The 27,734-nt window shown below is 43.3% G+C and overlaps 1 protein-coding gene across 14 annotated transcripts in view; it reads right to left on the bottom strand.

The window, feature by feature from the left end:
• Positions 1-27,734, bottom strand: part of Cep152 (centrosomal protein 152) — an 84,820-nt gene that overhangs the window by 34,995 nt on the left and 22,091 nt on the right. For all 14 annotated transcript variants that reach the window (XR_013050724.1, XM_076570560.1, XM_076570557.1 and 11 more), the window contains 11 exons: positions 25,721-25,812; positions 24,223-24,386; positions 17,706-17,904; positions 12,253-12,375; positions 11,425-11,534; positions 10,570-10,698; positions 10,301-10,427; positions 8,419-8,562; positions 5,865-6,146; positions 3,756-3,887; positions 1,300-1,950 (listed from right to left, as the gene is read on the bottom strand). Coding sequence is in view for 13 of the 14 variants with exons in the window: in XM_076570560.1 (XP_076426675.1) it covers positions 1,300-1,950; positions 3,756-3,887; positions 5,865-6,146; positions 8,419-8,562; positions 10,301-10,427; positions 10,570-10,698; positions 11,425-11,534; positions 12,253-12,375; positions 17,706-17,904; positions 24,223-24,386; positions 25,721-25,812 (2,153 nt within the window). In the remaining variant the exon portion in view is untranslated. The remainder of the gene's footprint in view (positions 1-1,299; positions 1,951-3,755; positions 3,888-5,864; positions 6,147-8,418; positions 8,563-10,300; positions 10,428-10,569; positions 10,699-11,424; positions 11,535-12,252; positions 12,376-17,705; positions 17,905-24,222; positions 24,387-25,720; positions 25,813-27,734) is intronic.

Raw genomic sequence — 27,734 nt, forward strand, 5'->3', positions numbered from 1 at the left:
ATAATAAACACAAGTATGAGAAAGGTAGTGTCAATTTTTTCACTTGTAAAGACTCTTTTCTAGACAAACAAATTTAAAAGCATCAACATGATTTCTTCATCACCTCTACTCCTAAAAACTGCTATTTTTCTTATTTTAATATTTCTTCCCAAGATTCTCAACGAAGTATTAGGCAATGCTCATGGGAAGTAATCTTGCCAGTCATTTTTATTGATGGCAACTATGTAATAGTAACACCACTGTAAAATCAAGGATAAACACATGAACAGGGATAAGGAGGGCTGCCCACTTCAGTCCCTCCGGCTCGAAAGTTCTGTCCTTTTTCATACGGAGGATGCAGACAGGCCAACAGACGTCAGGGGCAGGAATTGGGCCAGGGAGCTGGATTCTCTTTTTTCTGGATGGCCAACCACAATATAGATTTGCCCAAAGCAACTTGCTAGTTTGCCTCCTACACTGGAATGCCCACCCTGGCTTATGAGCATTTCCAGTAGGCATTAGCACTGAATGCTCAAAAATGGCCTAGAAAAGCCTTTAATGGTGATGTCTTCATAGACCTGAATGCTAATGGCTAACGTTTGCCTCAATCTAGTCAGACACTTTCCCACCTGGTCCTAAACACTGAAACAGGCTGGTCACACACTAGAACATGATTATGGAATTTTCATGAATGCCTCATCCTTCAATCCTAAATTGCTCAGGCTGGATTCATCTGGTCTCAGACAGTACTTGTATGACTAAAAGAACACAGAGAACTCATTCTGCACGTACACATATGGGGTACCTACGAAACGGACTCCAGGAATTTTGGCAAATGAATCAAACCTCTTGCTTGTTTCTTTCTTTTTAACAATTTTGGGACCTCATTGGCACTTTGTGTGTAATAAGACATAAATTCATTGAGGACAAGATATTGACTTCTAACCTCTTCAGAAAAAACAAAACAACAAACAAACAATCCTGTCTTCATATGACGTATACTTCTTGAAGTGGTTAGGACTACAATTATTTAGTTTCTAAAACGTCATGCCCTTATAAAGAACAACACACATATATGTTTAAGTAATAGCTGTCTAGAGGCTAAATGACCTGCCTCATAGTTGGAGCTATGGAGCAATAAAAAAACAGCACCAAATGGAATCCATTAGCTCGGCTGCAATGAAGCTCGTTTTCACTGGTGAAAACAAACATATTTACCTATTAGTCATATGATGAAGGCAAGAAAAGCCCACCAGAGTCACCTCCTACAATCATAATTACCCTTGGGATTCAACAGCTCTCTCTACTCTAAAAACGTACCTTTTTCCACTCGGAGACAATACTGTCTGTGAGCAAGGGCAGCGTATCTTGAAAGGCTTTTTGTATGCAGGCTTTTACTTTCTCAAAATACTGCAGAGATACCCATTTTGAAGAACAAACTGACATGACTTCCAAAAGCTGCCTGCCCTGGGAGTCACCAGCAAACTCCTTCTGGGTGTCCCTTAGGAGGAACTCCAGCACAGTGAGGATGTCATCCTCATACTGACGGATTTCCAGTTGCGTCCGCTCAGCCTCCTGCAGTGTCCACTCCCTGCGACTCTGGTCCAGACATGCCTGGAACTCTGTCTCCTTCTGAAGAAGTAGCTCAGTTTTCTGCTTCTCAAAGTCCTCTTTCGCTGCCGCCAGCACCTCATTAATTTTATTCCGATGATCATCTAGAAACTGCCGGTAATCTTCCTCATTTTGTTCTTGAATCCTATGGATTTCTTCCTGTTTTTCTCTGTTCCATTCAGTTCGGGCCTTAGCCAACTCAGCCCTGACAACCACAGGGACTTCCTCATCCTTCAACTCCAGTTCCTTCCGGAGAGAGTGAATTTTCTCTTCCAGTTCCTTGACAGGTATTACATGTGGTTTCATATTTTCAAGCTCACTTTTCCATTTCTCTTTAGCTTCAGAGAGTACAAGTGACAGCTAGAAGGTACAGGAGCACACATTTCAGTAGGTCAGCAACACAGATCTGAAAGTCTCTGACAGTCTTTACTAACAACAGATCCTAAGAATCTGGGCTAACCTCCCAATTAAACAAGCAATTTAAAACACAAAAGAAAGGGAAAATAAATCTAGATGTGACATACATTCTGTAGAACATGCTTACACTAGACTTAAGGATCTTCTTTATTTATTTTAGTGTGTGTGTGCGCACTCACCTGTGAAGGTGCCAGAGGCTGGCACTGGGACCCCTGCCTCTGCTCCATCTTATTTTTCGGAGCGAGTCTTTCACTAACTCTGAATCTTGTTCCCACTAGATTGGCTGGTCAGCAATGCCCCTGCTCTGGCTGTCTCCAGCCATGCTCAGGTGCACGTGCACCTGGCTTTAGGTGGGTTCTGAGGCTCCAAACTCGTCATTTCACGCTTGCACAGCAAGCGCATTACCGACTGAGGCATGTGAGAGCCTCCTGCCTCAGCCTCCCGAGAGCCGGGACTGTAAATGCCTTCTGTACTCTCAGAGACCTTCTGGCTATCTGCTTTCTGTGTTCTACCCAACTTTATTATTTACTCGACTTCTGAGTCTCATCATACTGCTTCCTTTCTCTCTCCCTCTGAGACATTTCCTTTCAGATATTTCAGACACACAAAAAATACATAAATAAGAAATACTTATGCACTTACTATTACACAGTAAGAAAATACTGAAATTTCATTATTTGTCTATTTTTGAGACAAAGTCTCATGTATCCCAGGCTGGACTCAAATTCTCTGTAGTCAAGGATGACGTTGAGCCAGACGGTAGTGGCGCATGCCTTTAATCCCAGCACTTGGGGCTGAGTCAGGCGGATCTCTGTGAGTTCGAGGCCAGCCTGGTCTGCAGAGCAAGATCCAGGACAGGTACCAAAGCTACACAGAGAAACCCTGTCTCAAAAAAAAAAAAGATGACCTTGAACATCAGGCTTCTCAAGTGCTGGAGTCACAGACATGCACCATCACACAATTTCATTGTTCAAATGTTTAACTCTATCAATCTAAAGTTTACTGTGACACACAGGTGGGTAAAACCATTTTCCCAAAGTATTACTGGGTTATCACAAGACTACTCAGCATGGAGTAATCCATTCCTCGTTCTTTGGCTTGGAAACAATTTGTTAAACATTTTATTCAAAGTTGGGCCTATCTTTCAAGTCTGTCTTGTATGAAGTGTGTTGTTATGAGTCAAGGCAGTTTTTGCTTTCAAATACATTGTTGTGTGGACTACAATACCTTTTCCAAAACAGTGAAATAAGGAAGTCTAGTCTTTTATTTTTCAAAATAAATTTTAGAATTACTATGCCAAACTTGAAATTTATTTCCAGCTTGCTTCCCCTTTGATTGCAATCAGGTTAAAATTCATAAATTAAATGGGGGTGGGGGTTACACATCTGGGTTTTTCTTTTGAAGAGCACAAACCCTTTAGAGAGCTGGGTATTTACAAAGTGAACACGCTCTAAGACTACAGTCAGCTCAGGAAATCTTCACACGTGTGAAATGGCAACAAGGAGCAAAGAGGCCTGTTCTCAATCTCAACCAAACGGTCCACAATAAAATGGGGTTAAGTTCTAAGTGCAGCCATGTTTCTGATGTGAGGGTCAAGGTGCTGAGGTACACGGCCTTCCCCTCCAGTGAGCTAAGAGCGGATTCCACGTGCTTAGGCTCCATGCGCAGTGTGAGGGTTCAGCACCAGCAGCAGGTGCACACTCCAGAGTGGAGGTGGGAGGATATGGACAGAACGGCGCAGCACTCACCCTCTGGGCCACCGCCAGCTCCTGCTGCTCCGCCCACTCCTGCTGCTGGGTTCTCAGCAGTGCCTTGTACTCTGCAAGCTTGGGCAGCTCCTGCAGCCAGCGACTGCGGGCATTCTGCACAGCTGTTTCCACCTACAGGAGATGACAGGAGAGAGGCACAACAAGGGTAAAATTTCACAGCAACTATGACCTCATATATATTTTACATTGTGTCTCCCTAAGTTACAACCACACTGATTTCATAAACAGCAAACAGCAATCCTCTCTAAATTACATTCTGTCCCCCGCAAAGGGCAAGGCAGGAAGTGGGAATCTGTATCTGATGAGCAATGCAGTCATCAGAAGCTTCTTACAAAGCTCTGTCATTCCCCACCAAGTTCTATTGCTCCTGGAAGGAAAACTAAAGTACCCCAGCAGGTCGCCTAGTGCCAGCTGCTGTCAATCATCACACCCACCCCTCCTCGCTCATGCTCCACCAGCACACCATGTGCACACATACACAGACATGCCTCATACCTAGCACAGATTGCTGCTGTCAAGAATGAATTTGGATGTAAGAATGCACATGACCCTCAGGTTCAGACAAGAACTCTATAAACATGATGAACTTTAAGGGTGAGCAGGTTATAATCTGTCAGCAATTACATGGACAAAGTTTATTAAACTTTTTTTTCTTTCTTCTAAAACAGATAGACACATAACAATGCAGAGCCAACACAAACATTTTCCAGTGAAAGGACTAATTGCTGTGCATATAAACTCCAGGTAGTTAAACTAGAGCAAGACGATAAGAGTTCCTACAGAAATTTATGTTTTCTGGAGACATTTCCTCCATACTGTGTTGGCTTTTCTTACTTTTCTTCATATGATCTAAAATTTCATATATACTGAAGAAGCATTCTTAAACACTTCTCTAACCAATGTTTTCTGAACCTTAGTAAAGACTTCAGAAGATTGCTGACCTGGAACTCACTATGTAGACCAGGCTGGCCTGGGACTCCCTGTGTAGACCAGGCTGGCCTGGGACTCACTATGTAGACCAGGCTGGCCTGGAACTTGTAATCCTGCCTCTCTTTAAGAGCAACACCAGGCCTAATTTCAGGAAACTTTAGATGACAAAGGTGTCCTTGAAATGCCACATATGTCTATTTGCCTATGTTTCCTGACTGTAAGACAGCCTACAATAACATATAGAATAATGCATATGCACAAACTGCTAAGTATTTATCAAAAGCTAAGACTAATTAAATACCTTCCTTCAGTTACTGTTTTTCGGTTTTGGTTTTTGTGTTGTTTAGTACAGGGATTGAAATGAGGGTTTTATTGTGCTGGGCAAGCATGCTATCACTAGTCTACACCCCCAGCCCAGGCAGCTTCTTATTTAAAGTAAAATATCTAAAATAATAAGTAGATAATAGATTTTTAAGACATGGCCTGCCTTCAGCACTCTGCTCTTTTTTCGCACATCAACAGTGCAGCTCTCCAGGAGAATCACTGCACTAACTAACCTAGGTACAAGAGAATAAGTCGTCTTCACTCTGTTAGCACGAACCACACTTTCCTCAGGACAGTCTTGCTTTGAAACTGTTCTCATCCGTGTCTACAGCCAGGCTGTGAATGCTGCAAGGGAAAGGCAATGGCACCCCTTTTTGGCCACTGACGGGAATTACAAAGCTCCACTGCGGGGCAGACCTGCCAACCCATCCAGCAGAGAACTTCAACACCATTGCTGCTAAGTATCTTCATCCAAAACTGCTAACGAAGGTACCTTAGTGGACTACTTTCTACAAAACTAGATGTGGAAGATTCTTCATTACTTCTTAATTTGAATGTTAAAACAACCAATGCACGTGCACACACACATACACACCCTCAGGCATCCTAACACTTAGATTTCAGAAAGCAAGCACTTTGAAAACTCAAAGAACACAGAAAGAGTTTTATAACCAAAATGAAAAAAGTTTTACAGACACTGCAGTATCTATTCCAGTCTAGAAATGCTAAAACCTTAAAAACATATAAAGTCACACCCCAGTTCAAAGGCAGCATTTCCGGGATTTTCCTTGATCAGCAACCCCCAAACTGCACTCGGCTGACCGCGCCCATCACCTGTTGCGTAATACTCTCACAGTACTTGAGCTCCAACTCAACTTCAAGCTTCCTCAGAGCTTCCTTGACAGCAATCTCCTTCTCCTGCTCCAACTCCCGCTGGACCTTGTGAGCCTGCTCCTCTGCCTGGACCGCTGCTTCTGCCTTAGACACGGCATCCGGAAGGGCCACCTGGTCGGTCTGACTGCCGGAGTCGGAAGTTGCCTTTCTCGGGGTCTTTACTCTGTGGTTCAGTTTGGACCACCACTCCTTTTCCAGCTGTTGAATGAGTTTTTGTCTGTTCTGTTTTTAGAAGGAATAGAAGAAAAGCACTCAATAAAGTAAAAACTAGAATTAAATAAACGTTACTCAAAGAAAGCAACTACAGGTGTACTTAAAACCCTTGGAGGGTAGCTGGCGAGCATTCTGACACGGTGACACATGGTGTCCTCTATCAAGTTCATGGTCCACAATCACACAGATCGTCTCCTTTTAGGTAAGTTTAAAGTTCTGCACATTGGGCACATGTGTCCTGCAGCAGCCAATGGACACAGCTGATACATACTCCTGGAGTTATTATATGAGGGCTAGATATTTAGTCCACAAAAATACCTTCCCAAGCAACACTTGAAAATTCCTCTTCGGCTTTACTACAGAACAGAATTCCCATGAAGACTTAATGACAGTACTAAGGGCAGAGCACCCCACGGTCAGTATGTGACCAAGAAGTTCTGACTCTGTCACTGAAGAAATGTCATGACAAAAACTCACAGAATCGTTTGCTATTAACTACAGAGTTTCACATCGACGCCACTTTCCACGAGCAAGCACTGGGTAAATCTAATCAACAGGGTGTAAGAAAGTCTCATCGACTTCAACACCCTGGAATCTTAGTCAGTATATATTAAGTTGGAGGGAGGTGTCACAGACAGACCCTCTTCATGCGTTCCCCATGCTCAGCAACGCAGTGGGGTGGGTCTAATTAGTCTTATACAAAACTATAAAGGAGCAGACCGGCCTTTCCTTGTTTGCCTGTCCCATTTGCTGACTACCTGGAGTTCTAAAAGAACTTCCTGGCTACCAACTAACAGAATAGCAAGCTCAAAGGCAGAATCTATGACAGAATCTTCAACAAGCTAGAATTCTGGGGTTTTTTTGTTTGTTTGTTTGTTTGTTTTTTGTTTTGTTTTATTTCTAAGTGTTTAAGGTCATACTTCAGTCCTTAAATTTCTAAGGAACCAGCCAGGCATGGTTGTGCACGCCTTTAATCCCGGTACTTAGAAGGCAGAGGTGGATGGATCTGAGTCCAAGGCCAGCCTGGTCTACATAGCAAGTTCCAGGCTACAAAGTGAGACCCTGTCTCAAGAAGAAGGCAGAGGAGACAGAGGAGATAAATGCCCGTGCTGGCAAGGATGCAGACCAAAGGAAGCCTGGACGCTGCTGTCAGGGACGACAAGCCCAGTCCAGCCACTGTGGAAGCCAGTACGGAGTTCCTCCAAACCAAAACTAAAGCTAGGAAAAGGTACAGCCATGCCACCACCAGTGTTTATCCCAAAGACGACGCAAGTCAGCACACGGCAGAGACTCTCACAATACTGCCATGCACCATACAACAGCTAAGTACAGTCGCAACCCAGATGTCAGCAACAGGGGGACCAATAGAGGATGCCACTCACACACGACAGAGTGCCCTTCAGTCACGAAGAACCACCAAGTCACAGCATTTGCAAGAAAGCAGATACAGCTGAAGACAAACGAAGTCAGTCTCAGAAGGATAAATAATAAAGAATAAATACCTCATCTCACCGTGGGTCTACAGAGTTCATAAAGATACACACAGTCAAGTATATACAGGAACATGAAAGTACAAGGAAAAGCATCTAGAAAATAAAGGACCAGTGGGATGGGGGAGGGGTGAGCAGAGAAGCCAGGCAGGGCACGGCACTAGATCTAAGGACAGTCTTATACTTGCATGAAAGTGGCCTAAGTAACACGCTACATTTTGTAATTAAATAAATTAATTTCTTAAAGTTTCGGCTGCTGAGCCTGCTCATCACTTTTCTCCTAATCCAATGCATTATTCATTTATGACTATAATGACATAATTAGAGACATTGGTATAGACTTACTAGAGCCATTTCATAATAGGAAAGGAGACCATAGTTTTATTTCTAGGAATCAAAGAAATATCCAAAAAAAAAAAAATTATATCCTGATTTGGGATAAAGATCATGGAATAATTTTGAAAAGTCAAAGTGGTATGATGTGTTCTAAGAGCCAGACTCTGAGAGACAGAACAGATGCGATCTACATACTTGCTAATTAATTATAAGCCCCGTGTTCAGGAAGAATGACTACAGTTACTAACACACAGAGTGACCAGAAGCCAGGTGTGGTGTCTCAGTCCTTTAATCCCAGCACTCAAGAGGCAAAGGCAGGCAGATGTCTGTGAGTTTAAGGCCAGGCTGTTCTACACAGCAAGCTCCAAGCCAGCCAGGGTTGGGAAAAATCAAATAAAATAGACAGAGTGACCCGAAGAAACTCTGACCCAGCCCCTTTCTCCCAGTGACGTCACCTCTTCCTCGGCCCGCTCTTTAACGCCAGCTTCTTGCTCTTTCAGCCAATTCTGTTTCGCCGTCTTAAGAGTTTCTTGGTACTTCTCCTCAAGTTCTAACTTCAGTTTGCCTACATACTCTTCTCTGTCTTCCAGAAGCTGCCTCTGCAAACAAAACTCAGGTTAGCATCTCAGCATCTCTATGTAGGACCGACAATCGCCATGTTAGAAATGTGTCAATGTGGGCACGGTGGAGGCAAGGTCATTCCTGGCTTCATAGCAGGTTCAAAGCCAACCTGGGCAACAGTATGAGACTCTGTCTTTACAAAAAACAAAACGGTGCATGCGGCATGAATCTTGGTCCTACACGTTTTATAAACTCTGTACCTAACACTCATATTATTGATTCTCCCCTTATTTTAATTTTTATAAAATTACTAAAAGTTAAGTTCTCACTTTCTAAATAACTTTAAATCCTTTGTAATTCTTCTGTAGCTAACACTAACTAAAACCACTCCCTTTAAAAATTCATTTTCCACTGAGCGACATAACACACATGGCATGCTTTCCGTCATGGTGATCTACTGATATATAGGCAAACTATTACATGAAAAGAACATCCATTTGCTCATGACTGCTGTCCCCACATGTGATGGCAATGCCTTGCTTTAAGATCTCATATTCAAAGACATCTGGACAGAATGTTGAGTCAGGACTCTGGACCTAGCTTCGAGTCTTGAAGCAGGTAGCTTTCCAACTGTGGCCTGCAGGCTGATCCAAGCCAACCAGAGTCAGATCTCCATCTCCAGAGGACAGAGCTGACCACGGCTTCCCATGAGCGCACCAGACATGCAGCAAGGGCAGCAGGAAGGACTGGTCACATAAAGAACCCTCTGCTCTTCCTCCAGCTCCTGAGAGACCAGTGGTCACATTCTCCAGAGTCTCACCTTCCTTGTCACAAGATGTCAGTCAAACTCGTCCTTTCCAGGACAGTAAGTGACAAGCTCTGCTATGTGCAAAAGGTGAGGGAGAAAGCCAAGAATGGCGCTCTGCGCAGCACTCACAGCCGCAGGCACACTGTGCGCGGCACTCACAGCCGCAGGCACACTGTGCGGGGCACTCACAGCCGGAGGCACACTGTGCGGGGCACTCACAGCCGCAGGCACACTGTGCGGGGCACTCAGAGCCGGAGGCACACTGTGCGTGGCACTCACAGCCGCAGGCACATTGTATGTTGCGTGGCACTCACAGCCGCAGGCACACTGTGCGGGGCACTCAGAGCCGGAGGCACACTGTGCGGGGCACTCAGAGCCAGAGGCACATTGTGCATGGCACTCACAGCCGCAGGCACACTGTATGTTGCGCGGCACTCATAAGCTGTGCAGGACCTCCTGGGCAGGCACAAGCAGCAAACACGTGGAAATGGAGATGCCAAGGGGAATGAGTTGGTCCAGACTGCTTTGTGTCCCAGAATACGTCTATAAAGGTGAGGCTGGAGAGATGGCTCAGTGGTTACAAGCACACTCTGCTTCTGCTAAGGACGAGGTTTGGTTCCCAGAACCCATGCTGGACAGTTGACAACAGTCTGAAACTCCAGCCCCAGAGGTACAACGCCCTCTTCTGGCCTGTGACAACTGCATTCGTGTGCACAACATACCCAGAGATATATACACATACACATAATTAAAAATAGTAAGATAAATCATAGATTAAAATTTTAAAAAAGAAATGGGATCTTCCCCCATCTTAACAATTTCAATAGTTTTTAATTCTGTGAGCTGTAATAGCTTGATATAGTCAAATAAAAAGGTCTCTATGAACACCTTCCCTCCCTCCCCACTTCCCCAAAGCAGGTGTTTTAGTGTATGTGATGGAGGCAGGAGAGGAGATGGGAGCAGCCTACCTTTTGCTCCTGAGCCTTTTCCACGGTCTTCCTGAGGGCAGATTCCAGCTCATCCTTCTCTCTGCATACTTCCAGGTAACACTCCTGCACAGAAGCCATCTCCTTGTTCATCTTATCGAGGTCAGACCTTGGAGACACACAACCAGCAAGTAAGTGGGTGTGTACGTGTACGCATGTGTGAATACATACACACACACACACACATACACACACACACACACACACCCCTCCAAATTACCGAGCAAACAGGCAATGAGGCCGCCTCTTACCTGAGCTGTGACTGGGTCCCCTCATAGACCTCAAAGAGATGCTGCTTCTCCACAGCGTGCTTCGCTAAAAGGCTCTCTCGAATCTGAGCCTTCATGGCTTCGTGGTGCTGCTGGTAAGTCCTCTCACACCTAGCAAGAGAGAGGGGAACTAGAGCCACGCAGCACCAGGGACAGGATGAACTGGCCTGCCTCCCTTCCTGTCTGTCTTCCTACCTGTCTACCTTCCTGGTGCCTACCTGCCTGCCTTCCTTCCTCTTGTTCTCACTAATGCAAATTATAATTAGGTTAGATTGTTTTTCCCCAACCAAAAACAAGAGTTCATTTAAAACTACTGGTCTCACAGGAATCTTCAAAGATTTCTTTCTTACATTTCTAGAGAAAACTGGACTTGGGTATGACAATGTCCCAGTACTTCAAACAGAATAGTTAGTCTATACTGAGGACTGGTGTTTATAAAGAAATAACTGTTTAATTGAAATAACTGAGAAACAATCCCCAAATTCAAATCATATATGTTTGATATTCAAATACCAGCAGCAGCCAACTTACAGATTATCTTCCAAAGGACTGTTTGCAAATGTGTCACTCAGTATTTGGAAGACAAACGCCTCCAAGATTCCCGGATGAGCCTTTAGAATCAGCCCTAGTATTTCAGTGCACTACAGCTGTGATGAGCTGGGTTAGCCCACCACATAACTCTGTCTCTGGGTTCCAAGTTCTAACGTGGGAAGTAGGGGCTGACCTCTGTCCAGCTGAGATCTCCACAGGGACAGTTCACTCCATTTGGACAGAGGGCTGCAAGGGGAGAAGACTGTGCTACCCAGAAGATGAGCAATGGGCACCAACGGGACTCACCTAGCCACAGCCTCCTGCTTATCGTGGTCAAAGTCCTGTACCATCTGTCTCATCTGATTACACAAGTCTTGGTTTGTACTTCTCAGTTTCTCTTCAGCTTCTTTAAGTTCCTAGACACAGAACAAAGGATTACAGAGAGAAACCCCACCTGAATTGATTAGTCTAACGTCTTAACACCCTCCGTCTTATACCATTATCTCATACAATCTCTCTGACAATTCTACAAAAGAAAGAGTGTCTTCACACCTAAGTAAGATAGACATATTTCTGTAGTAAGTAGCATTCTACTAGGAGTAAACATTAAAATATTGTATTTGTTTTAAAATGCATCAAATGGAAATATTTAACCAGAGAAGTATTAAGCTAATTGATATCTTAAAGTAAATCTTAGAATTCAATAATCTTTATCAAAATAAAGCTGCTCCCATCTCCTCTCCTGCCTCCATCACTTACACTAAAACCCCTGCTTTGGGGAAGTGGGGAGGGAAGGTGTTCATAGAGACCTTTTTATTTGACTATATCAAGCTATTACGGCTCACAGAATTAAAAACTATTGAAATTGTTAAGATGGGGGAAGATCCCATTTCTTGGTCAACAGCTGGCTAAGAAGACAGATTGGTCTATTGGTCGGACTACCACACAAAATGGGAACCACTCAATAACTTCCAATAACAGTACCACCCAAGCAACAGTAAGGGAACCAGCCAGAACCACAAGAACTTCCCAAAACATGCCCACTAACTCACACCGCCGTGTCTGCCACATCAGTCTGTGCTCCCTGGGGATTCAGTAAGGCCACGAAAGCCTCATTAAAAGACATTCATTCACCTGGTTCTGTTGCTGTAAAACTTGAACTTCATTCTTCAGATGCAGAATATCTTCTCTGACAATTGCCTCAGAAGAATCAAGCCATAACTGATCAGTTGTTTTTTCAGAGGTATCTGTTTTAGTCTGAAAGTTTAGAACGGTTTTAAGTTTAAATAAAATAAAATAAAATTACACACTGTGAAGTAATTTCACTTAGGAAAAAAAATGTCTAAATATGTCTTTTTCTTCATCTTCTTTCGCAAATACAATCAACACAATCATCAAAGCGGAAAGCTAATACAGATGTGTTGTAACCAGCCAATACATGTGGTGATATTTTATTTGTACTGAAATGTTATTTTAATTTTATGTTAATAAATAAAGTTGCCCTGGGGTCAGAGCTATTAGAGCCATAGTGAGAGCGTGGTGGTTAGAAGAGCTAGGTAGATTTCTGTGTGTTCAGGGATACAGCCAGTATTGGAGACATACGCCTTTAAGACCTGGAGGGTGGTACTTACAGGCAGTGATGAGGCAGTCATGTGGTTGGGTTTACAACCAATGAGAAGGCAGAACAGAAAGATTATTTAAACAGGGACACAGGAAGTACCTCCCTCTCTGGGGGAAGCTAGGAGCACTGCAGGAGGTAAGAATTTATCTCTGAGCTCTGACCTCTCAGCTTTTCTCTTTTACCTTGGCTCTGTGTTTCTTATTTTAATAATACGATTGGTTACATCTACAAATACAGATGTGTAACCAGCCATCCTACAGACTTCATACGAGCACCTCCACTTTCCCTCTAACACCCTTTTCTGCACCAAGATTAAACCTACGCCACATTGCATTTAATTGTCCAGCTGTAACAGTTCTTCAGTCTGTCTTTCAAACCCATGGCATTTTCGAGGAGTACTAATCAGTTACTTTGTAGGGTGTTTCCCTTATTTTGTTTTTCTCTAATGTTATTAAATTCAGGTTAGGTGTCTAGCCTGAATGCTAAGAAATGACCTTAGTTCTTTGTAGAAGACAAGGGATGCACACGTCTCATCACTGGTGACGAGCAGCTGAAAACAGAGTCTCCAGGTCCTGCCCCCACTGCCTGCTCTCTGCACATGTAGTAGTTAGTAAGGTGTATCTCAGGTGAAGGCTGTGTTAAGATTAGACAATATCCCATTTTGGTTACACTTTTACCCAGTAGGACTCATATATTCTATTTATATACTTTTTGTTAGCATTACCTCACATATATGCTTTATTCAGTAGGTACTATTTTTAAGATATATGATATGTTTCCATACATTACTTTCTAGACAAGCCATAAAAATGGACACACTGCTGGGTGGGGCAGGAATTAGTTCCAGTCTCTTGACCGCTACATCAGCAATTATCTTCAGCTGCTGAAGTGGAGGGGAAACAGGGAAACAGCTCTTTTGCCTGCGTTCTGTGGTGCCACCACAGTGGAACCTCTTTGTTTTTATAACTGCTTGTCTCCTTCCATCTGAACATTTCCATATCTATAAGCTCCTTATTCTCTAAAGGAGAGTCAATACATCTAGTCAGTTTATGAAAATATCTGAAATCTATTCCACGATGCTATCTGGACACTGTCATGAGAAAAGTAACTAACACAGGTTGTTCCAAAAAGGGGCACTTGCTGCCCTGACTACATTTCAGAGATTTCAGACCGTGAGCTAGAGAAATGATGAAATGCTGTAGACAGAGATCATTGGACAATTCTGGTAGAATCATGGGGAAACCAGGAGGCTAACAGAAATTTAGGCAGTGAAGTCTGGCTCTCCAAGTTTTGGCTGGCAACTGGACTACGGGCCATTCATGGAACATTCTAGAAAAGAACGCAGCTGCATTCTGCAGCATCCTGAGAATTTGAGTGAGGCTAAATTTGAACGTAATGGACTAATTTGTTCTGGAGAAGAAATGTTAAGGCTTTACAGCATCTGGGCTGAAGTGTGGTTACTACTGACTACGCTGCTCTGCTCTCAAGTATCCAGTGAGAGAGAGGAGGCAGAGCAGAAAGGTATTAAAAAATGTAGTTTGGTAGGAAAAGGAGTGTTAACAAAGTGAAAGTTGCAGACATGGCAGATGTGGGAAAAACAAGTGTTTAACGGTTAGAGACTATTACAGAGGAACCTCCCCCTCCTCACTGGGTGTGTCTGAGTTAGAGTTAACTGAGCATCAGAGGTGCGATGTTATGATTAAAACTGATATGCTCGGGTATCAAGCTGAGAAAGGGCAGAAGGATGATTGTTAGTCTGGATCATTAACTTCGAAGTCCTGAGAATCACCTAGGAGACACACCTCTAGACGCCTGTGAGGGCACTTCCTAGGAGGTAAACTGAAGAAGAGAGGCGATCCACCCCTAACACAGGCGGCAGCATCTCATGAACTACAGGCTGGGATGGAGAACAAGGAAGCCAGGTGAGTGCCATCATCCATCTCTCTGCTTCCGGACTGCAATGGCATGCCACAGCCAGCCCTGTGGCCTCCCCACCTCCATCCCTTCTCCAACACGATGCGCCGTATCCCTTTACCACAAGCTAAAACACACTTTTGAGTTGTTTCTTGCCAAGGGTGGTAGAGCTATCTTATATATTATGGCTGATCCCTTAACAGCATTTTCAGCACACTGACAAATGCCCATCCCCACATGAACACACACAAAAGAAATTTATTGGGGACCAGACACAAAAAGCTTTCTGTGTTCAGTGTTTTATATTCACAAAGAATTTAGAATATGGACTCTGTTGGAAGGTTAGTATGGTTTTCCTAAGACCCTTACATATTCTATCTATATACACATTCTATCTTTATTATATATATATATATCATATAAATATTTTTAGTTATGTGTATATGTGCAAGTATATGCTCATAAATGCAATGCCCAAGGAGTCCACAAGAGGCTGTCAGATGCCATGAAGCTGCCCAACAAGAGTGCTGGGAAGCAAACTCAGATCCTCCACCAAAGCGACTGCACACCCGTGACCACCAGCCACCTCTCTAACCCCACTACATTCAGTCTTAACTGCCCAAATGGTCAAAGGAAACGAACTGATCTACTCTCAAACACTGCCTAATGCTACATATGAGCAGTCTCCTGATCTCTGTCATGTATTAGCCTGGAAATGCCACAAAACAGTATGCTTTGATTGTTTGTTTTGAGACAGGGTCTCACAATGCAGCTCTGGCTGTCCTGGACCTCATAGAGTTCCCTTGCCTCCCAAGTGTTGGGATTAAAGGTATGCACCACCACTTCCAGCTGAATTTTTAATAGAAACATTTTTTTTTAATTGTAGATGTACCAAAGTGCTAAAACTATATATGGCTCCACATAGCCAAACTGCCTTTTAAATATTAATATGCACCTTATATACTTCTATTATCAGTGAATCCCACAAAGTCTTACATATAATAGCTTTTCAAAAACAAAAATGAATAACTACCAAGATGCAGGACAAAAACAGGATATCCAAGAGGAGACCCAGTGAGGGCCCAATATTGATGGTGTAGCAGAAGCCAGAGGACTCAAATTAGATCAATGACTCTTTGCAATGAACACTTGCAAGTAAAGCTATATGGACAAAAGGGTTTACTACATGACTCACTATGTCACATGGCAGCTTCCATGATGAGATTTTCTTTTTCTTTTCTTTTAAATAAATATTATTTTGTTTTATTTTGAGGGGAGATTGCAGAGGCAGAGAGCAGATGAGGGGGATGAGGAGGTAAGTGCAACTGAGATGCATGTGGGGTTCACAAAGAATGAATAACGACTTAAATTAGAAAAAAGAATAAACTATTTTCTCTCTTTCCCAATTATGCTTCCTAACTTTACAGACCAATTGAAAGTTCTGTTATAAAGATTTGGGAAAGAGTCCATGCAATATTTAAAGATGATCATGAACTCTCACTCACCATAAAATACATATAATACAGTCCAGACTTGATTGTTTAACAGAAAACAAACCAACCTTCTGGCTTTTATAAGTATCAGAAGGAACCTTGAAGGATACTGGTAGGAAAAAAAATCACTCAATAGTCTCCTTCAGCTAGCTATTAACACTGTGGGCTACAGTACTGATTGGCATGGCAAGAGAGGCCCATGTATGCAGTAGTGGCACATCTGTCATGGGGTGGCACATCTGTCATGGGGTGGCACATCTGTCATGGGGTAGCACATCTGTCATGGGGTGGCACATCTGTCATGGGGTGGCACATCTGTCATGGGGGGCAACCATTTTTTAAATTTTAAGTCACAATAATTGGCATCTTAGAACATCTCACGTACTTTGATAGAATTTTTTAATGAACAGGACTCCTGGCTTAAGAATCAGGACATAAAAAAGCAATAGTCAGATTAAAAATTATTTCCCTTCAAAAGAAAAGGAATATACTCCCTGCATTCCTTTCAATGCTCCATTTTCTTTTCTTAATTATCAATTCATTTCTGCATTATTTTTCTTGGCTGTAAAGATGATGATGATGAAATGAGGAAGAAAAAAGCCATTCCCAAGATCTGGTGACAGGAGCTTCCAGGAACGACCCTGACCCCTATCCGTCATATAAGGTGACTTCAATTTCCTAAGACTGACTGTGAAACCTCGGATGGGCCACAGACTCCCTACCTTCATTTTCCTCATCTCCACACAGATACTGGCTAAAGAATACTGAGGTGGATGTCAGAAGTAGGGTATGGTAGCATACTCCTATGATCTCAGTACTCAGGGAGCAGAGACAGAACATTACAAGTTGAAGGCTAGCCGGGGCTATAGAGTGAGACCCTGTCTCAAAATTTAAAAGACAGAACTCAGAAGTAAGTACTGACCAGTGCTATACACCCCATTTCCTCACAGAGACAAGTTCTTTCCTGTAAGAACACAGCCCGGGAGAGTTCAGGAGCAGAGCTTCTAAGGCAAAGGTTTTCAACCTATGGGTCATGACCCCTACTGGGGGAGGGGCAAAAGACCCTTTCACAGGAGTCACATAAGACCATTGGAAAATGCAGATATTTACATTATGATTCATAACAGTAGCAAAATTGTAGTTATGAAGAAGTAATGAAAATAATTTTATGGCTGGGAGTCACCACATGAGGAGCTGTATTGGAGAATCTCAGCATTAGGAAGGTTGAGAACCACTGGAGGGATCTCACTGGACACGATTACTAACAGGATTTTCAAGCACGGTTGGTTCAAGCCAACCAACAAAATGCACATGCTTTTTACAGAGTACTCCTTTCATCTGTGAACAAAGAATTTAACCTAACTGGCACCTCATTTACTACATGCCAAGAACAAGCCAAATCAGCCTTTCAAGTGGCTTTTTTCCTGTAAGCTTTACTTCTAGGAGTCAAAGGAACCCCAGGAAACCAAAAACTTAACTGACATCTACAAAGCGTAAAGGCTTTCTTTACTGCGCATTTCAAAGGGACTTCTGAACTGTACAGGCTCCATGGACCTCACCTCCACGCCTTTGTAGCCATCCTTCGACTGCTGGAGAGCTTCTGTTAGCCCACGGCAGTCTTTGAGATCTCTCTGTAGCTGAGACACCAGACGACGCTTCACGGAGTTGCTATTCAGCAAGTGCTGAACTTGGGCTTTCAACTTCACGATAAGCTCATCCTTCGAAAGCTCTTCCTTTGGGGCTTCTTGCTGTGCAGTACTGATGGGGGAATGGCCAGTTTTAGGATTAAACCAAGTAACCAATCAAACACGGTTATTCTTTAAAGCCCTAACCACATGGTAATGTTTTTTGTTTGTTTGTTTGTTTGTTTTGTTTGTTTGTTGGGCTGGTTGGTTTTTGTGAGACAGGGTTTCTCTGTGTAGTTTTGGTGCCTGTCCTGGATCTCGCTCTGTAGGCCAGGCTGGCCACGAACTCACAGGCTCTACCTCCTGTGTGCTGGGATTAAAGGTGTGCGCCACCACCGCCGGACAGGTAATCATGTTTTTTATGCCTCAACTGTCAGGGCATTTTGGACCAACTGTATTTTTAACATTTTGTTTCTTTGTTTTCTGGTGCCTCTTACATGCTAGGCAAGCATTCTAACACTGAGCTTCACCCCAACTCTGCTAAAGGATTTGGAACTTGGGGGCTGGAGAGATGGCATGGTGATGCTCTTTAGACCTGAATTCAATTCTCAGCACATAGTGGCTTACCACTAACTCCAGCTTCAGGGGATCTAATGCCCTCTTCTGGCCTCCAAGGTTACCAGGCACTTCAGCAGGGCACACGCTAACATGCAGGCAGAACACTGGTACACATAAATCAAAAATAAATAAATTGGAACTTTGTCATTTACAAGGACATCTTCTTTGCACAAAAGTTCATTCCTCAGAAGACATTCTCCCCACTTAGTCTTTCTGCCTAAATACAAGCAGTTTAACTCGGACATAGCTCACACCTGTGACTTTTGGGTATGTGGCATGCTAATATTCAATGAGGCAATATAGATATTGAGGAGGAAAAAAATAGCGAACATCAGCTACCCTAACCAACTACTGTTAGCTCTTCCAATTTACGGACATAGAAGTCTGGCAGAATCCAGGCAACGAGAAAACTGAAACAAAAGCCATGCTACTGCAATCTAAAGTCCTTTCTCTCTCCTTCCTCCTTCCCTCCCGTCTCTCGACAGTAATAAGGACTGAACCGCCTGGCCTCCTGCATGCTAAGCAAGTGCTCTGCCGCTAAACTGTATTCCAGCCTTTAAACTCAACTCTATTTTCATTAAGCTTAAGGCTTACAATGAGACTATTTTTTTAAAGGCATTCTATTATTAGTGTGGGGGGTGACATGACAGGACCACTGCCCTCATGAACTCTCAGTAGCTGTGGCTGCCTGTACACGACCTACACACGCTCAAGCCAGTCACCACTGTCACTACTGCAGCAAGAAGGGGGAGCTTCATAGGTCCCCACTCTCGGCTGAGGAGCTGTTCATAGCTGATGGCTTTTGGGGAGGGAGAGTCAGTTTTCTTTGGGGGAATAGCCCCTGACAGGTTCATGCCTCAGTGGACGGCTCTACACGCATGAGCACATGGCCAGCAGGTTGGACTCAGTGGCTTATTTAAAACAAAACAGCAAACAGGCGTCGGGCTGGAGTGGATCTAGGAAGCAGGAGGGGAGGAGACGGGAAGACAAATATGATCAAAATAGTGTATACAAGTATGAAATTCTCAACTAATAGGAGTGTCTTCTTTTCTATATTGGAAACAGTGATGAAGGTTTCTAAACAGTTTCCCAGTGGCTAGCGTACACTCTAAAATCATAGACACTGGAGAAATATTAAGGACGGCCAAGCGAACCTCAGACACTAGTGATAATGTAAATATACTGGTCCATTAACTTTAACAATACAAACTGTTAATAGGGAGCATGGGAGCTGATATATAGAACTGTGTAAAATATAAATCTCTATTTCCAAAATATTCTAAAAGAAAAAAATCTATCTAATAAAGAAATAATGATAGCTGAATTAAAGTTTTCCTCCTGAAATTGAAAGATTTCAGATGATTTTAAATGAAATGTTAGGATATTGTGCATGTGTGAAGAGAGAATGAACAAATCACTAGGTAAATTTATTTTTAACAATATAAATGAAATGTCTTAGGATGGATATAGTATATATATAACAATATGCATATACTCTATATGCATGTCTGCATATATTAAACCTCACCTATTTAAATCATTTCTATTTCTGTAGAAGTAACTATATTTCTGTAGAAAAACTGTAACAGGTAAAGTTATGTAAGAAAGGAAACCCAAATACTCTGCTATATGGTATGGTAAACTGTGAGTCCTCACTTTACTCAGCCAGCAAATGAGGCCTCCATAATTCCTCTTCTGACTGAAAGCAGGCTGATACAAATTGTTAACAGGGCGCATTAGCACGGGAGCTGATATATAGAACTGTGTAAAACATACTTTTTGTATAATAACACTTTGTACTCCTAGAGGAGGCCCAATCAGAGAGCAGAGAAAGTGCTTGTAAAATAATTTCCCTCCTTCCTCGAAAGGAAAAAAGTCAGAGTGGTGACCATTCCGCCCGAGGCCCACAGCACCCTATGGAAACTGGTTCCCTGAAGCCCAAAGAAACTGTAGTCCCTTATGAAGCCTGCTGAGAAGACCAAAGGAAAACGGCATTCCACTTGGTAAATGTTTATTACTTGAGCGTAGCAGCCAACTATAATAATGGAGAGAGGAAGCCGTCTGCAAATGTCTACAGATTTAGCCACTCAGATTCCATGAATGTAAAAGAGAACACTGAGGCTGCTAACCCTTTAAAGTTTACTAAGCAGTAGCCGAAGGAGGTGGTGGTTGGTAATAAAAGCTGGGAGCCACCGATACCTGGGTCAGTGATTTGGAAGCAGCTCCAGAAGAAAATAACTCACACTGAGAAAATTTGCTTCCTTTTATTCAACAAATCAGTTCACTGGAAGAAAAGTACAAATTTCTTCTTTCTTGAAATTTGACATGAGAATGCTTCTCAAACATGGACAATCAACTATTAACTGCTATTGTGTGAGAGGATTCTGAGCTAGATGCATCCTCTAGATGCTGCGGTTATTGATGGCTTTTCCAGAGCTCTCACCAACTACCCACTCTGGTTCACTCTCCACTTTCCCAGCTGAGTGGCTCAGTCCTTTCTTTATAATGATGATGAGATGTCCCAGTCTGTTAGCTATAGGAACATACATTAGAATTTCTATGAGCCAGGCGGTGGTGGCGCACACCTTTAATCCCAGCACTCAGGAGGCAGAGCCAGGCAGGTCTCCGTGAGTTCGAGGCCAACCTGGTCTACAGAGTGAGTTCCAAGAAAGGCTCCAAATCTACACAGAGAAACCTTGTCTCAAAAAAAAAAAAAAGCAAAAAAGAATTTCTATATTGTGGCTATGAATGTTATGTAAATAAAAATAACAAGGGTAGCTAGGCAAGGTAGTGCATTCCAATAATCCCAGTACTTGGGAGTCCAGGGCAAAATTGTGCATTTGAAGCCAACCTGGGATACACAGCAATATCCTACCTCAAGGGGAAAAAAAGGCACAAAAGGTAGAATTCATTTTAATGGATAAAGATGAAATGTGTCTATTGAAAAAGAGTTCAATGTGGATGTATTCATCACTCAATTCCAAGGCCAACCACAGCACAAACTAAAATGAAAGTAATAACAAACTGGAGAAAAATATTTTTGAATGAACTATATCTTTAATCTTCAACATAAGAGAGATAAAGAAGAATGAAGTTTAAAGGCAAAAGGCTTGACTATTTCATAAATATGAACAGAAAACTAGACCAGGCCTAAAGAGATTTGAGTTCACGTCCTGGCGGCACCAGTGACTACCTGAGCCAAGTGATTCACCTCTCTGAGCTCCAGTAAAGCCAACATTAGTCACAAAAATGAGGATCAAAATGCTTTAAAAAGTATGTGTTGAATTCAAAGTTGATAAATGTAAAATCTGACCAATGGCATATTTTTAACCATCTGAAGCCTGTGCTCTTTCACTAGTTCCTGAGAATTCATTTGGCACTGACAAGAAATGAGGCATTCACGGCAAAGTCTGTGTTCAAGATGATTAGTGGAAGCCTTTGCTCAACATCGTGTCAGTGGGTCAAAGCACTCACACTGAGAGCCGTTTTCCACTGCTGGGCGTTCCACACCTCTGCTAAGGCTAAGCTGACAGCAGTTCCCCCACTGCATCCATACCAGGTAATTATGGGATGGAAAGAAATATGGGTCACATGACCCTAGATAAGAGCCTGAGGATGACTTCCACCAAAAACATCAGTCTAGTTCCACTATTTTTTTCTTTGCTTACCTCTAGGCTGTCATCTGTAGAGATGAGAGCCCGAAGACAAGACACTCAGGTAAACGGAGCTTTACTAAGCTAAATAACAGCATTTTCTTTTGCAGTATCACCTCATTACTTTAGATTTCTGTGGTGATGTTTTATTTGTGCTGAAATGTGGTGATATTTTATTTGTGCTTTAATAAATAAAGCTTGCCTGGAGATCAGAGGAAAAAGGGCCAGCCATTATAAGTAAACAAAGAAGTCAGGCAATGGTAGCACATGCCCTTAATCAAATCACTTAGCAGGCAGGATCTCTGTGTTCAAGGCCACACTAGGGAACAGAGCCAACCTTGGTGATATATGCCTTTAATCCCAGTACCAACCATAGAGGTCTGGAGGTCTGTACAGACAGTGACAGAGCTGTATAGGAAGAGGAAGTGATGTAGCTGGGCTAAGAGAGCCAATGAGAGAACAGAAGAGAAAGGCATATAAACGTGAGTATACAGGAAGAAGCTCTTTCTGGAAGCTGCGGAGTTGGTGAGGTGAGGTTAGCTCGTGGTTTGTCCTATTCCTCTGATCTTTCTCGCAGAAATTTAACCCAAATTTCTGGCTCCGTGTTTTTTATTAAGACCGTTTAGAAATTTGTCTACAGATTCCAACCAACTAAATCCCATCTTACTGCTCTACAACTAAAACGGCAGTGTTAAAATGCAATCTTCCCGAAGGCCATTAAAGGGGAACTTGTCAGGAGACTGAGCTTTGTACTCGGTTGCTTAATATTTGAGACACAACACGTATTTAACAACTCAGTAAGGACAGTGGACAGTCAGTGTGGCGGAGGTCAATGCTTCAAGAAACACTTTCTTCAGAGTTGGAAGTATAAGTCGGTGATACAGCTCTTTGAGTGAGTGAGGTCCTAGGCTCCATTCCTCAGTAAAAGAAGCACTTGCTTTAGCCTAAACCAGCAGGGGGAACAGATAAACCCTTCAGGCAAGCCCAGCACTAACCAAACAGCACTTGGCTGCTTACTGGGTATGTCTCCTTTCCTCCAGCCAGGCCAACTGCAAACTCCTTGGGGAAAGGACAGCGTCTATTGGATATTTTGTAACCTATTTCAGGACCTCACAAAGCACCTTCCATGTAGCAAGGATGCCAAGTTCACCAAGTGTATAGAACATCCTTTGATATAACTATAACTAACCTATAACTAACCCTTCAATCCTCTCCACTCCCTCTCCATCACCCTCACCCATGTGACTGGTAAAATATCTACAATAACAGTAGCATAAAGGAACCCCTGTTTTAAAAGTGAGATCTCAGAGCTGGAGAAGCAGCTCAGTGGTTAAGAGCACAGGCCGCTCTTGCAGAGGGCCCAGGTTCAGTTCCCAGTTCCTACGTGGTAGCTTACAACCATCCATGACTCCAGTTCCAAGGGATCTGAGACCCTTCTAACTTCTGCGGACACCAGCATGTGCACATGTATACACGCAGGCAAAACATGCCCAACAGAATCAATCCAAAACGTTATTTACGATCTCAGGCAGGTCCCAAGGAGAGTGCAATGCCATTGCCAAACTTATTTTCTCACAGATGACTGATTAACGCAAGACAAGTGTTTTTAACATGCAAGGCTAACTTTAGCAACAGGCATTTGTCTCAATAGTTCACACACACAGCCTGTATATTTGTGGAGTGTGTGTGGTGTGTGCACATGTATGCACACAGGTGTGTGCTCCCACACTTGTGTATCAGGTGTCCTGCTCTATCACTCTCCACTTTCTTCCCTTACTGAACCTGGAGCTAGGCTGAGTGGCCAGCAACCCTTGGCCATCCTCCTGTGGAGGCCATCTCAACCTCCCACAGTGCTGGGTGCTGGGGGTCTGAACTCAGGACCTATGCCTGCACAGCATCCCCACTGAGCTATCTCCCCAGCCCCATAATCTGGGTATTTTAACTTCATAATCCCCTCCTTAGCTTCCGGTAACTGGTGTCTACCTAAATGATGAGGACTACAAGCACAATATTAATACTTCAGATTTCTGTTCATTTGGCTTTTCAGGTATTTATATTTCATTAAGAATTTCTAAAGCACACTATCCTCTAATCGGGACTTTATCTTCTGCACGATGCCACCCAGGTCCCATGGCTCCATCACCAGCTTTATTAACAGTCTTCTACTATTCATGCAGTACCTGTTAGCTTTGGATTGTTTCCAATTGACTTTTTTAATGCCCAAGTCCACACACGATTCAGTGAGCTCTACACTCAAGTCTCCTTCTGAGTCACCTGGAAGTACTCCGAGGTCTGCAGCAGACTCATAGAGAGAAATCTCAGCTTTAAGCTCTGTTAATTCCTCCTAGAACGAAATTATCAAAAACAACTTTCATTATTTTCCTGAATAAAAAAATCAGTCATTTGGGCTGGAGAGTTGTCTCAGGGGTTAAGAGCACTGGCTGCTCTTCCAGAGGTCCTGAGTTCAATTCCTGGCAACCACATGGTAGCTCACAACCATCTGTAATGACATCTGGTGCCCTCTTCTGGCCTGCAGGCACACATTCAGACAGAACACTATACATAATAAATAAATCTTTTCTTTTTAAAAAAATCAGTCATTCTATGTTTCAAACTTTACTTTAATGATCAGTAGAATGCAGAAAATCCTCTTTAAATACATTCTTAACATTCATTCTACATAACTTCATGAAGGCCAGTTCCTGCCATATTTTCAAATAAACCAAATGAATGAGGAAGCAAAGGCAGACAGTTCTTTCCACAACCCTCTTATTTAAAAAAAAAAAAAAAAAAAAACCCTTAGCTGGGATACCTCTGGCCTTACTGTAGCCGAGGACAAAACAGATAGCTAGGCAGGGGCGAACTATGCTCTGCCTGCATGATCAACAGGCCGAGCGCTTCCTTCGGCCGAGGCAACACTAAAAGTCCTCTCCAGCATCTTCCTTACCTTTCAGGGAAATTAAAGTGGTGGAGGCTGTGAGAGAATCACATCCCAACTAAATATTCCCCACACCTGTAGATGCCTGTTCCCCAGGATACACCTGCAGACTATAGATACCCTGGTCCCCAGGATACACCTGCAGACTGTAGATACCGTGGTTCCCAGGATACACCTGCAGACTGGGGATGCCCTGGTCCCCAGGATACACCTGCAGACTGTAGATACCCTGGTCCCCAGGATACACCTGCAGACTATATATGCCTGGTCCCCAGGATACACCTGCAGACTGGGGATGCCCTGGTCCTCAGGATACACCTGCAGACTGTAGATGCCCTGGTCCCCAGGATACACCTGCAGACTATAGATACCCTGGTTCCCAGGATACACCTGCAGACTGTAGATACCCTGGTCCTCAGGATACACCTGCAGACTGGGGATGCCTGGTCCCCAGGATACACCTGCAGACTGTAGATGCCCTGGTCCCCAGGATATACCTGCAGTGGCAGGAAAGACATGGATAGACTGACTGGCAGGAGGCAGAGGCTTGGCTCTGCAATTCATCAGAACTGGGCTGGAACACCTAGGTCTAACTAACAGTGGTGTGGTAGGGGTGAGATCTTGAAAAACTTTCCTGGGCTGGTCTGAAGAAGGTCCAGTCACTCTTATTACATAGAGAAACCTAAGGTTCAAAAAAGGTGCTGTAACATTGCCTAAGTCTTCCAAGAGACAGCACTCACTTGCAAAGCCTTATTCATGCTCTCACTTAAGAGGTGGGCCTTCTGTGCTTGCTGCAACTGTAGCTGTAGCTGAGCCACCTCCTGCATGGAGCCTGCAAGAGAGCCATAGAATAGGTTGTTGTGGAATATTAATTTAAGATGTGTCACATCTGTTTATTCTGTGGAACATTTGTTTTAATGATGCAAAGATGTATTGCATTCTTTTAAGTTGCATTTGTTTAACTCTATGAAGCTGTGTTACTGTGCCTGTCTAAAACACCTAATTGGTTTAATAAAGAGCTGAACAGCCAATAGCAAGGCAAGAGAAAGGATAGAATAAGAGGAGAAATCTGGAAAGAAAAGATCATGGAGCGAGAAGAGAAGGAGAGGAGGACATCGGGGCCAGCCACCCAGCTATATAGCCAACCACGGAATAAGAAGTAAAGAAAGGTATATAGAATAGAGAAAGATAAAAGCCCAGAGGCAAAAGTAGATGAGATAATTTAAGAAAAGCTGGCTAGAAACAAGCCAAGCTAAGGTCGGGCATTCATAAGTAAGAATAAACCTCTGTGTGATTTATTTGGGAGCTGGGTGGTGGACCCTCTAAAGAGGAAGAGCCAAAGAGCCAAAGAGTGAGAGTAAAAAAAAAAAAAAAAACCAACAACAATGTGTAACTGGAAGGAGACAAAGCACCACATCTACAAACCCAGGACCCACCGAGGCTTGAGGTGGAGTCTGCTTCACTGTTGACTTTAGAGCCATGTAGACAGGGAGCCATGGGAGACCTCAGAGACCTAAATCTAGTCCACGTGTTTCTCAGATTTATACTCAGGAGCTCAGGGCCTGGGCAACTGGGACATCGGACCCTGTGAGCCCAATCAGCCACAAGCAGTTGTGAGCCCCATGGGTGCTGTGAACTGGACCCTTGTCCTCTGCAGGAGCAGGAAGTGCTCTTCACCTCTGAGACATTTCTCCAGCCCCAACAAACTAATACTCTAAATGTACTCGGAGAGATTCTAGTGCAGAGGGCCATTTGAGGGTTTCCTTAAATGAAAACAGGCCTCTCAGAAATAACTGAGGGAAGCCAGGCGGCGGTGGCAGCGCTCGCTCGCCTTTAATCCCAGCACTCAGGAGGCAGAGCCAGGTGGATCTCTGTGAGTTCAAGGCCAGCCTGGTCTACAGAGCGAGATCCAGGACAGGCTCCAAAACCCTGTCTTGAAAAATAAAAATAAATAAATAAATAAAAATAAAAAAGGGAAGGAAAGAAAATCCTACCTTCAAAGCCTTTAATAGCCAAGGAAAAGACTCACCAGGTCATGGCAAGGGCAAATGGATCCTCCAGGCAGGGCTGGAGGAGAGCCTAAACAGGAAGGGTCCAAATCTGGTCCCTCAGCAAACACACATCCATAGGCAGCCTTTCCCTTTAGTACGTTCACAGTGTGATTAAACTCCTACACACTGTGCCCATCGTCTAACTAGTTCACATGCCGAAATGTGACTTGTACCTTAGTTAAAAAAATTGATTTTGTCAACCAGAAATTAGGATGATTTAGTCTGTTCAACAGTCTGCGCATCAACATTGACATTTAATTGCCTTTAACATCTTATAAAAATAATAATTAAAAGTATCACTACCATGAAAAGCATCAGAAGCATGTCTCAAGTACCACAGAGGCCACACTAGAAATCTTAAGAGTGACAAAAATGTAACTCACTGTCCATGTAAGGACACGATGGGGGGATGAAAAACTGAAGGTAAACAAAATGACAACTATTTAATCAAATACTAGGTATAAAATGGCAAATACAGTGAGATCTTATAATCAAAGGTGGCTGGGACAGAACCTCGTCTTTGGGAGCAGAGCCCTGCCTGGCATGTGCGGTCCTTTCCTCCGCAGGAAGCAGGTTCAGGCATCACAGCCCAGGTTTCTCAGAGGAAGAGTGCTGGTGATTTTTATGTGGAATGTACACTTGTTTGGATTTTCCAGACTGTGTAACAGAAACAAACCCTTCAATAGGAACTGCACATATACTC

The sequence above is a fragment of the Peromyscus maniculatus genome, chromosome 4, assembly GCF_049852395.1.
Source record: "Peromyscus maniculatus bairdii isolate BWxNUB_F1_BW_parent chromosome 4, HU_Pman_BW_mat_3.1, whole genome shotgun sequence".
Classification (NCBI taxonomy): Eukaryota; Metazoa; Chordata; class Mammalia; order Rodentia; family Cricetidae; genus Peromyscus; species Peromyscus maniculatus.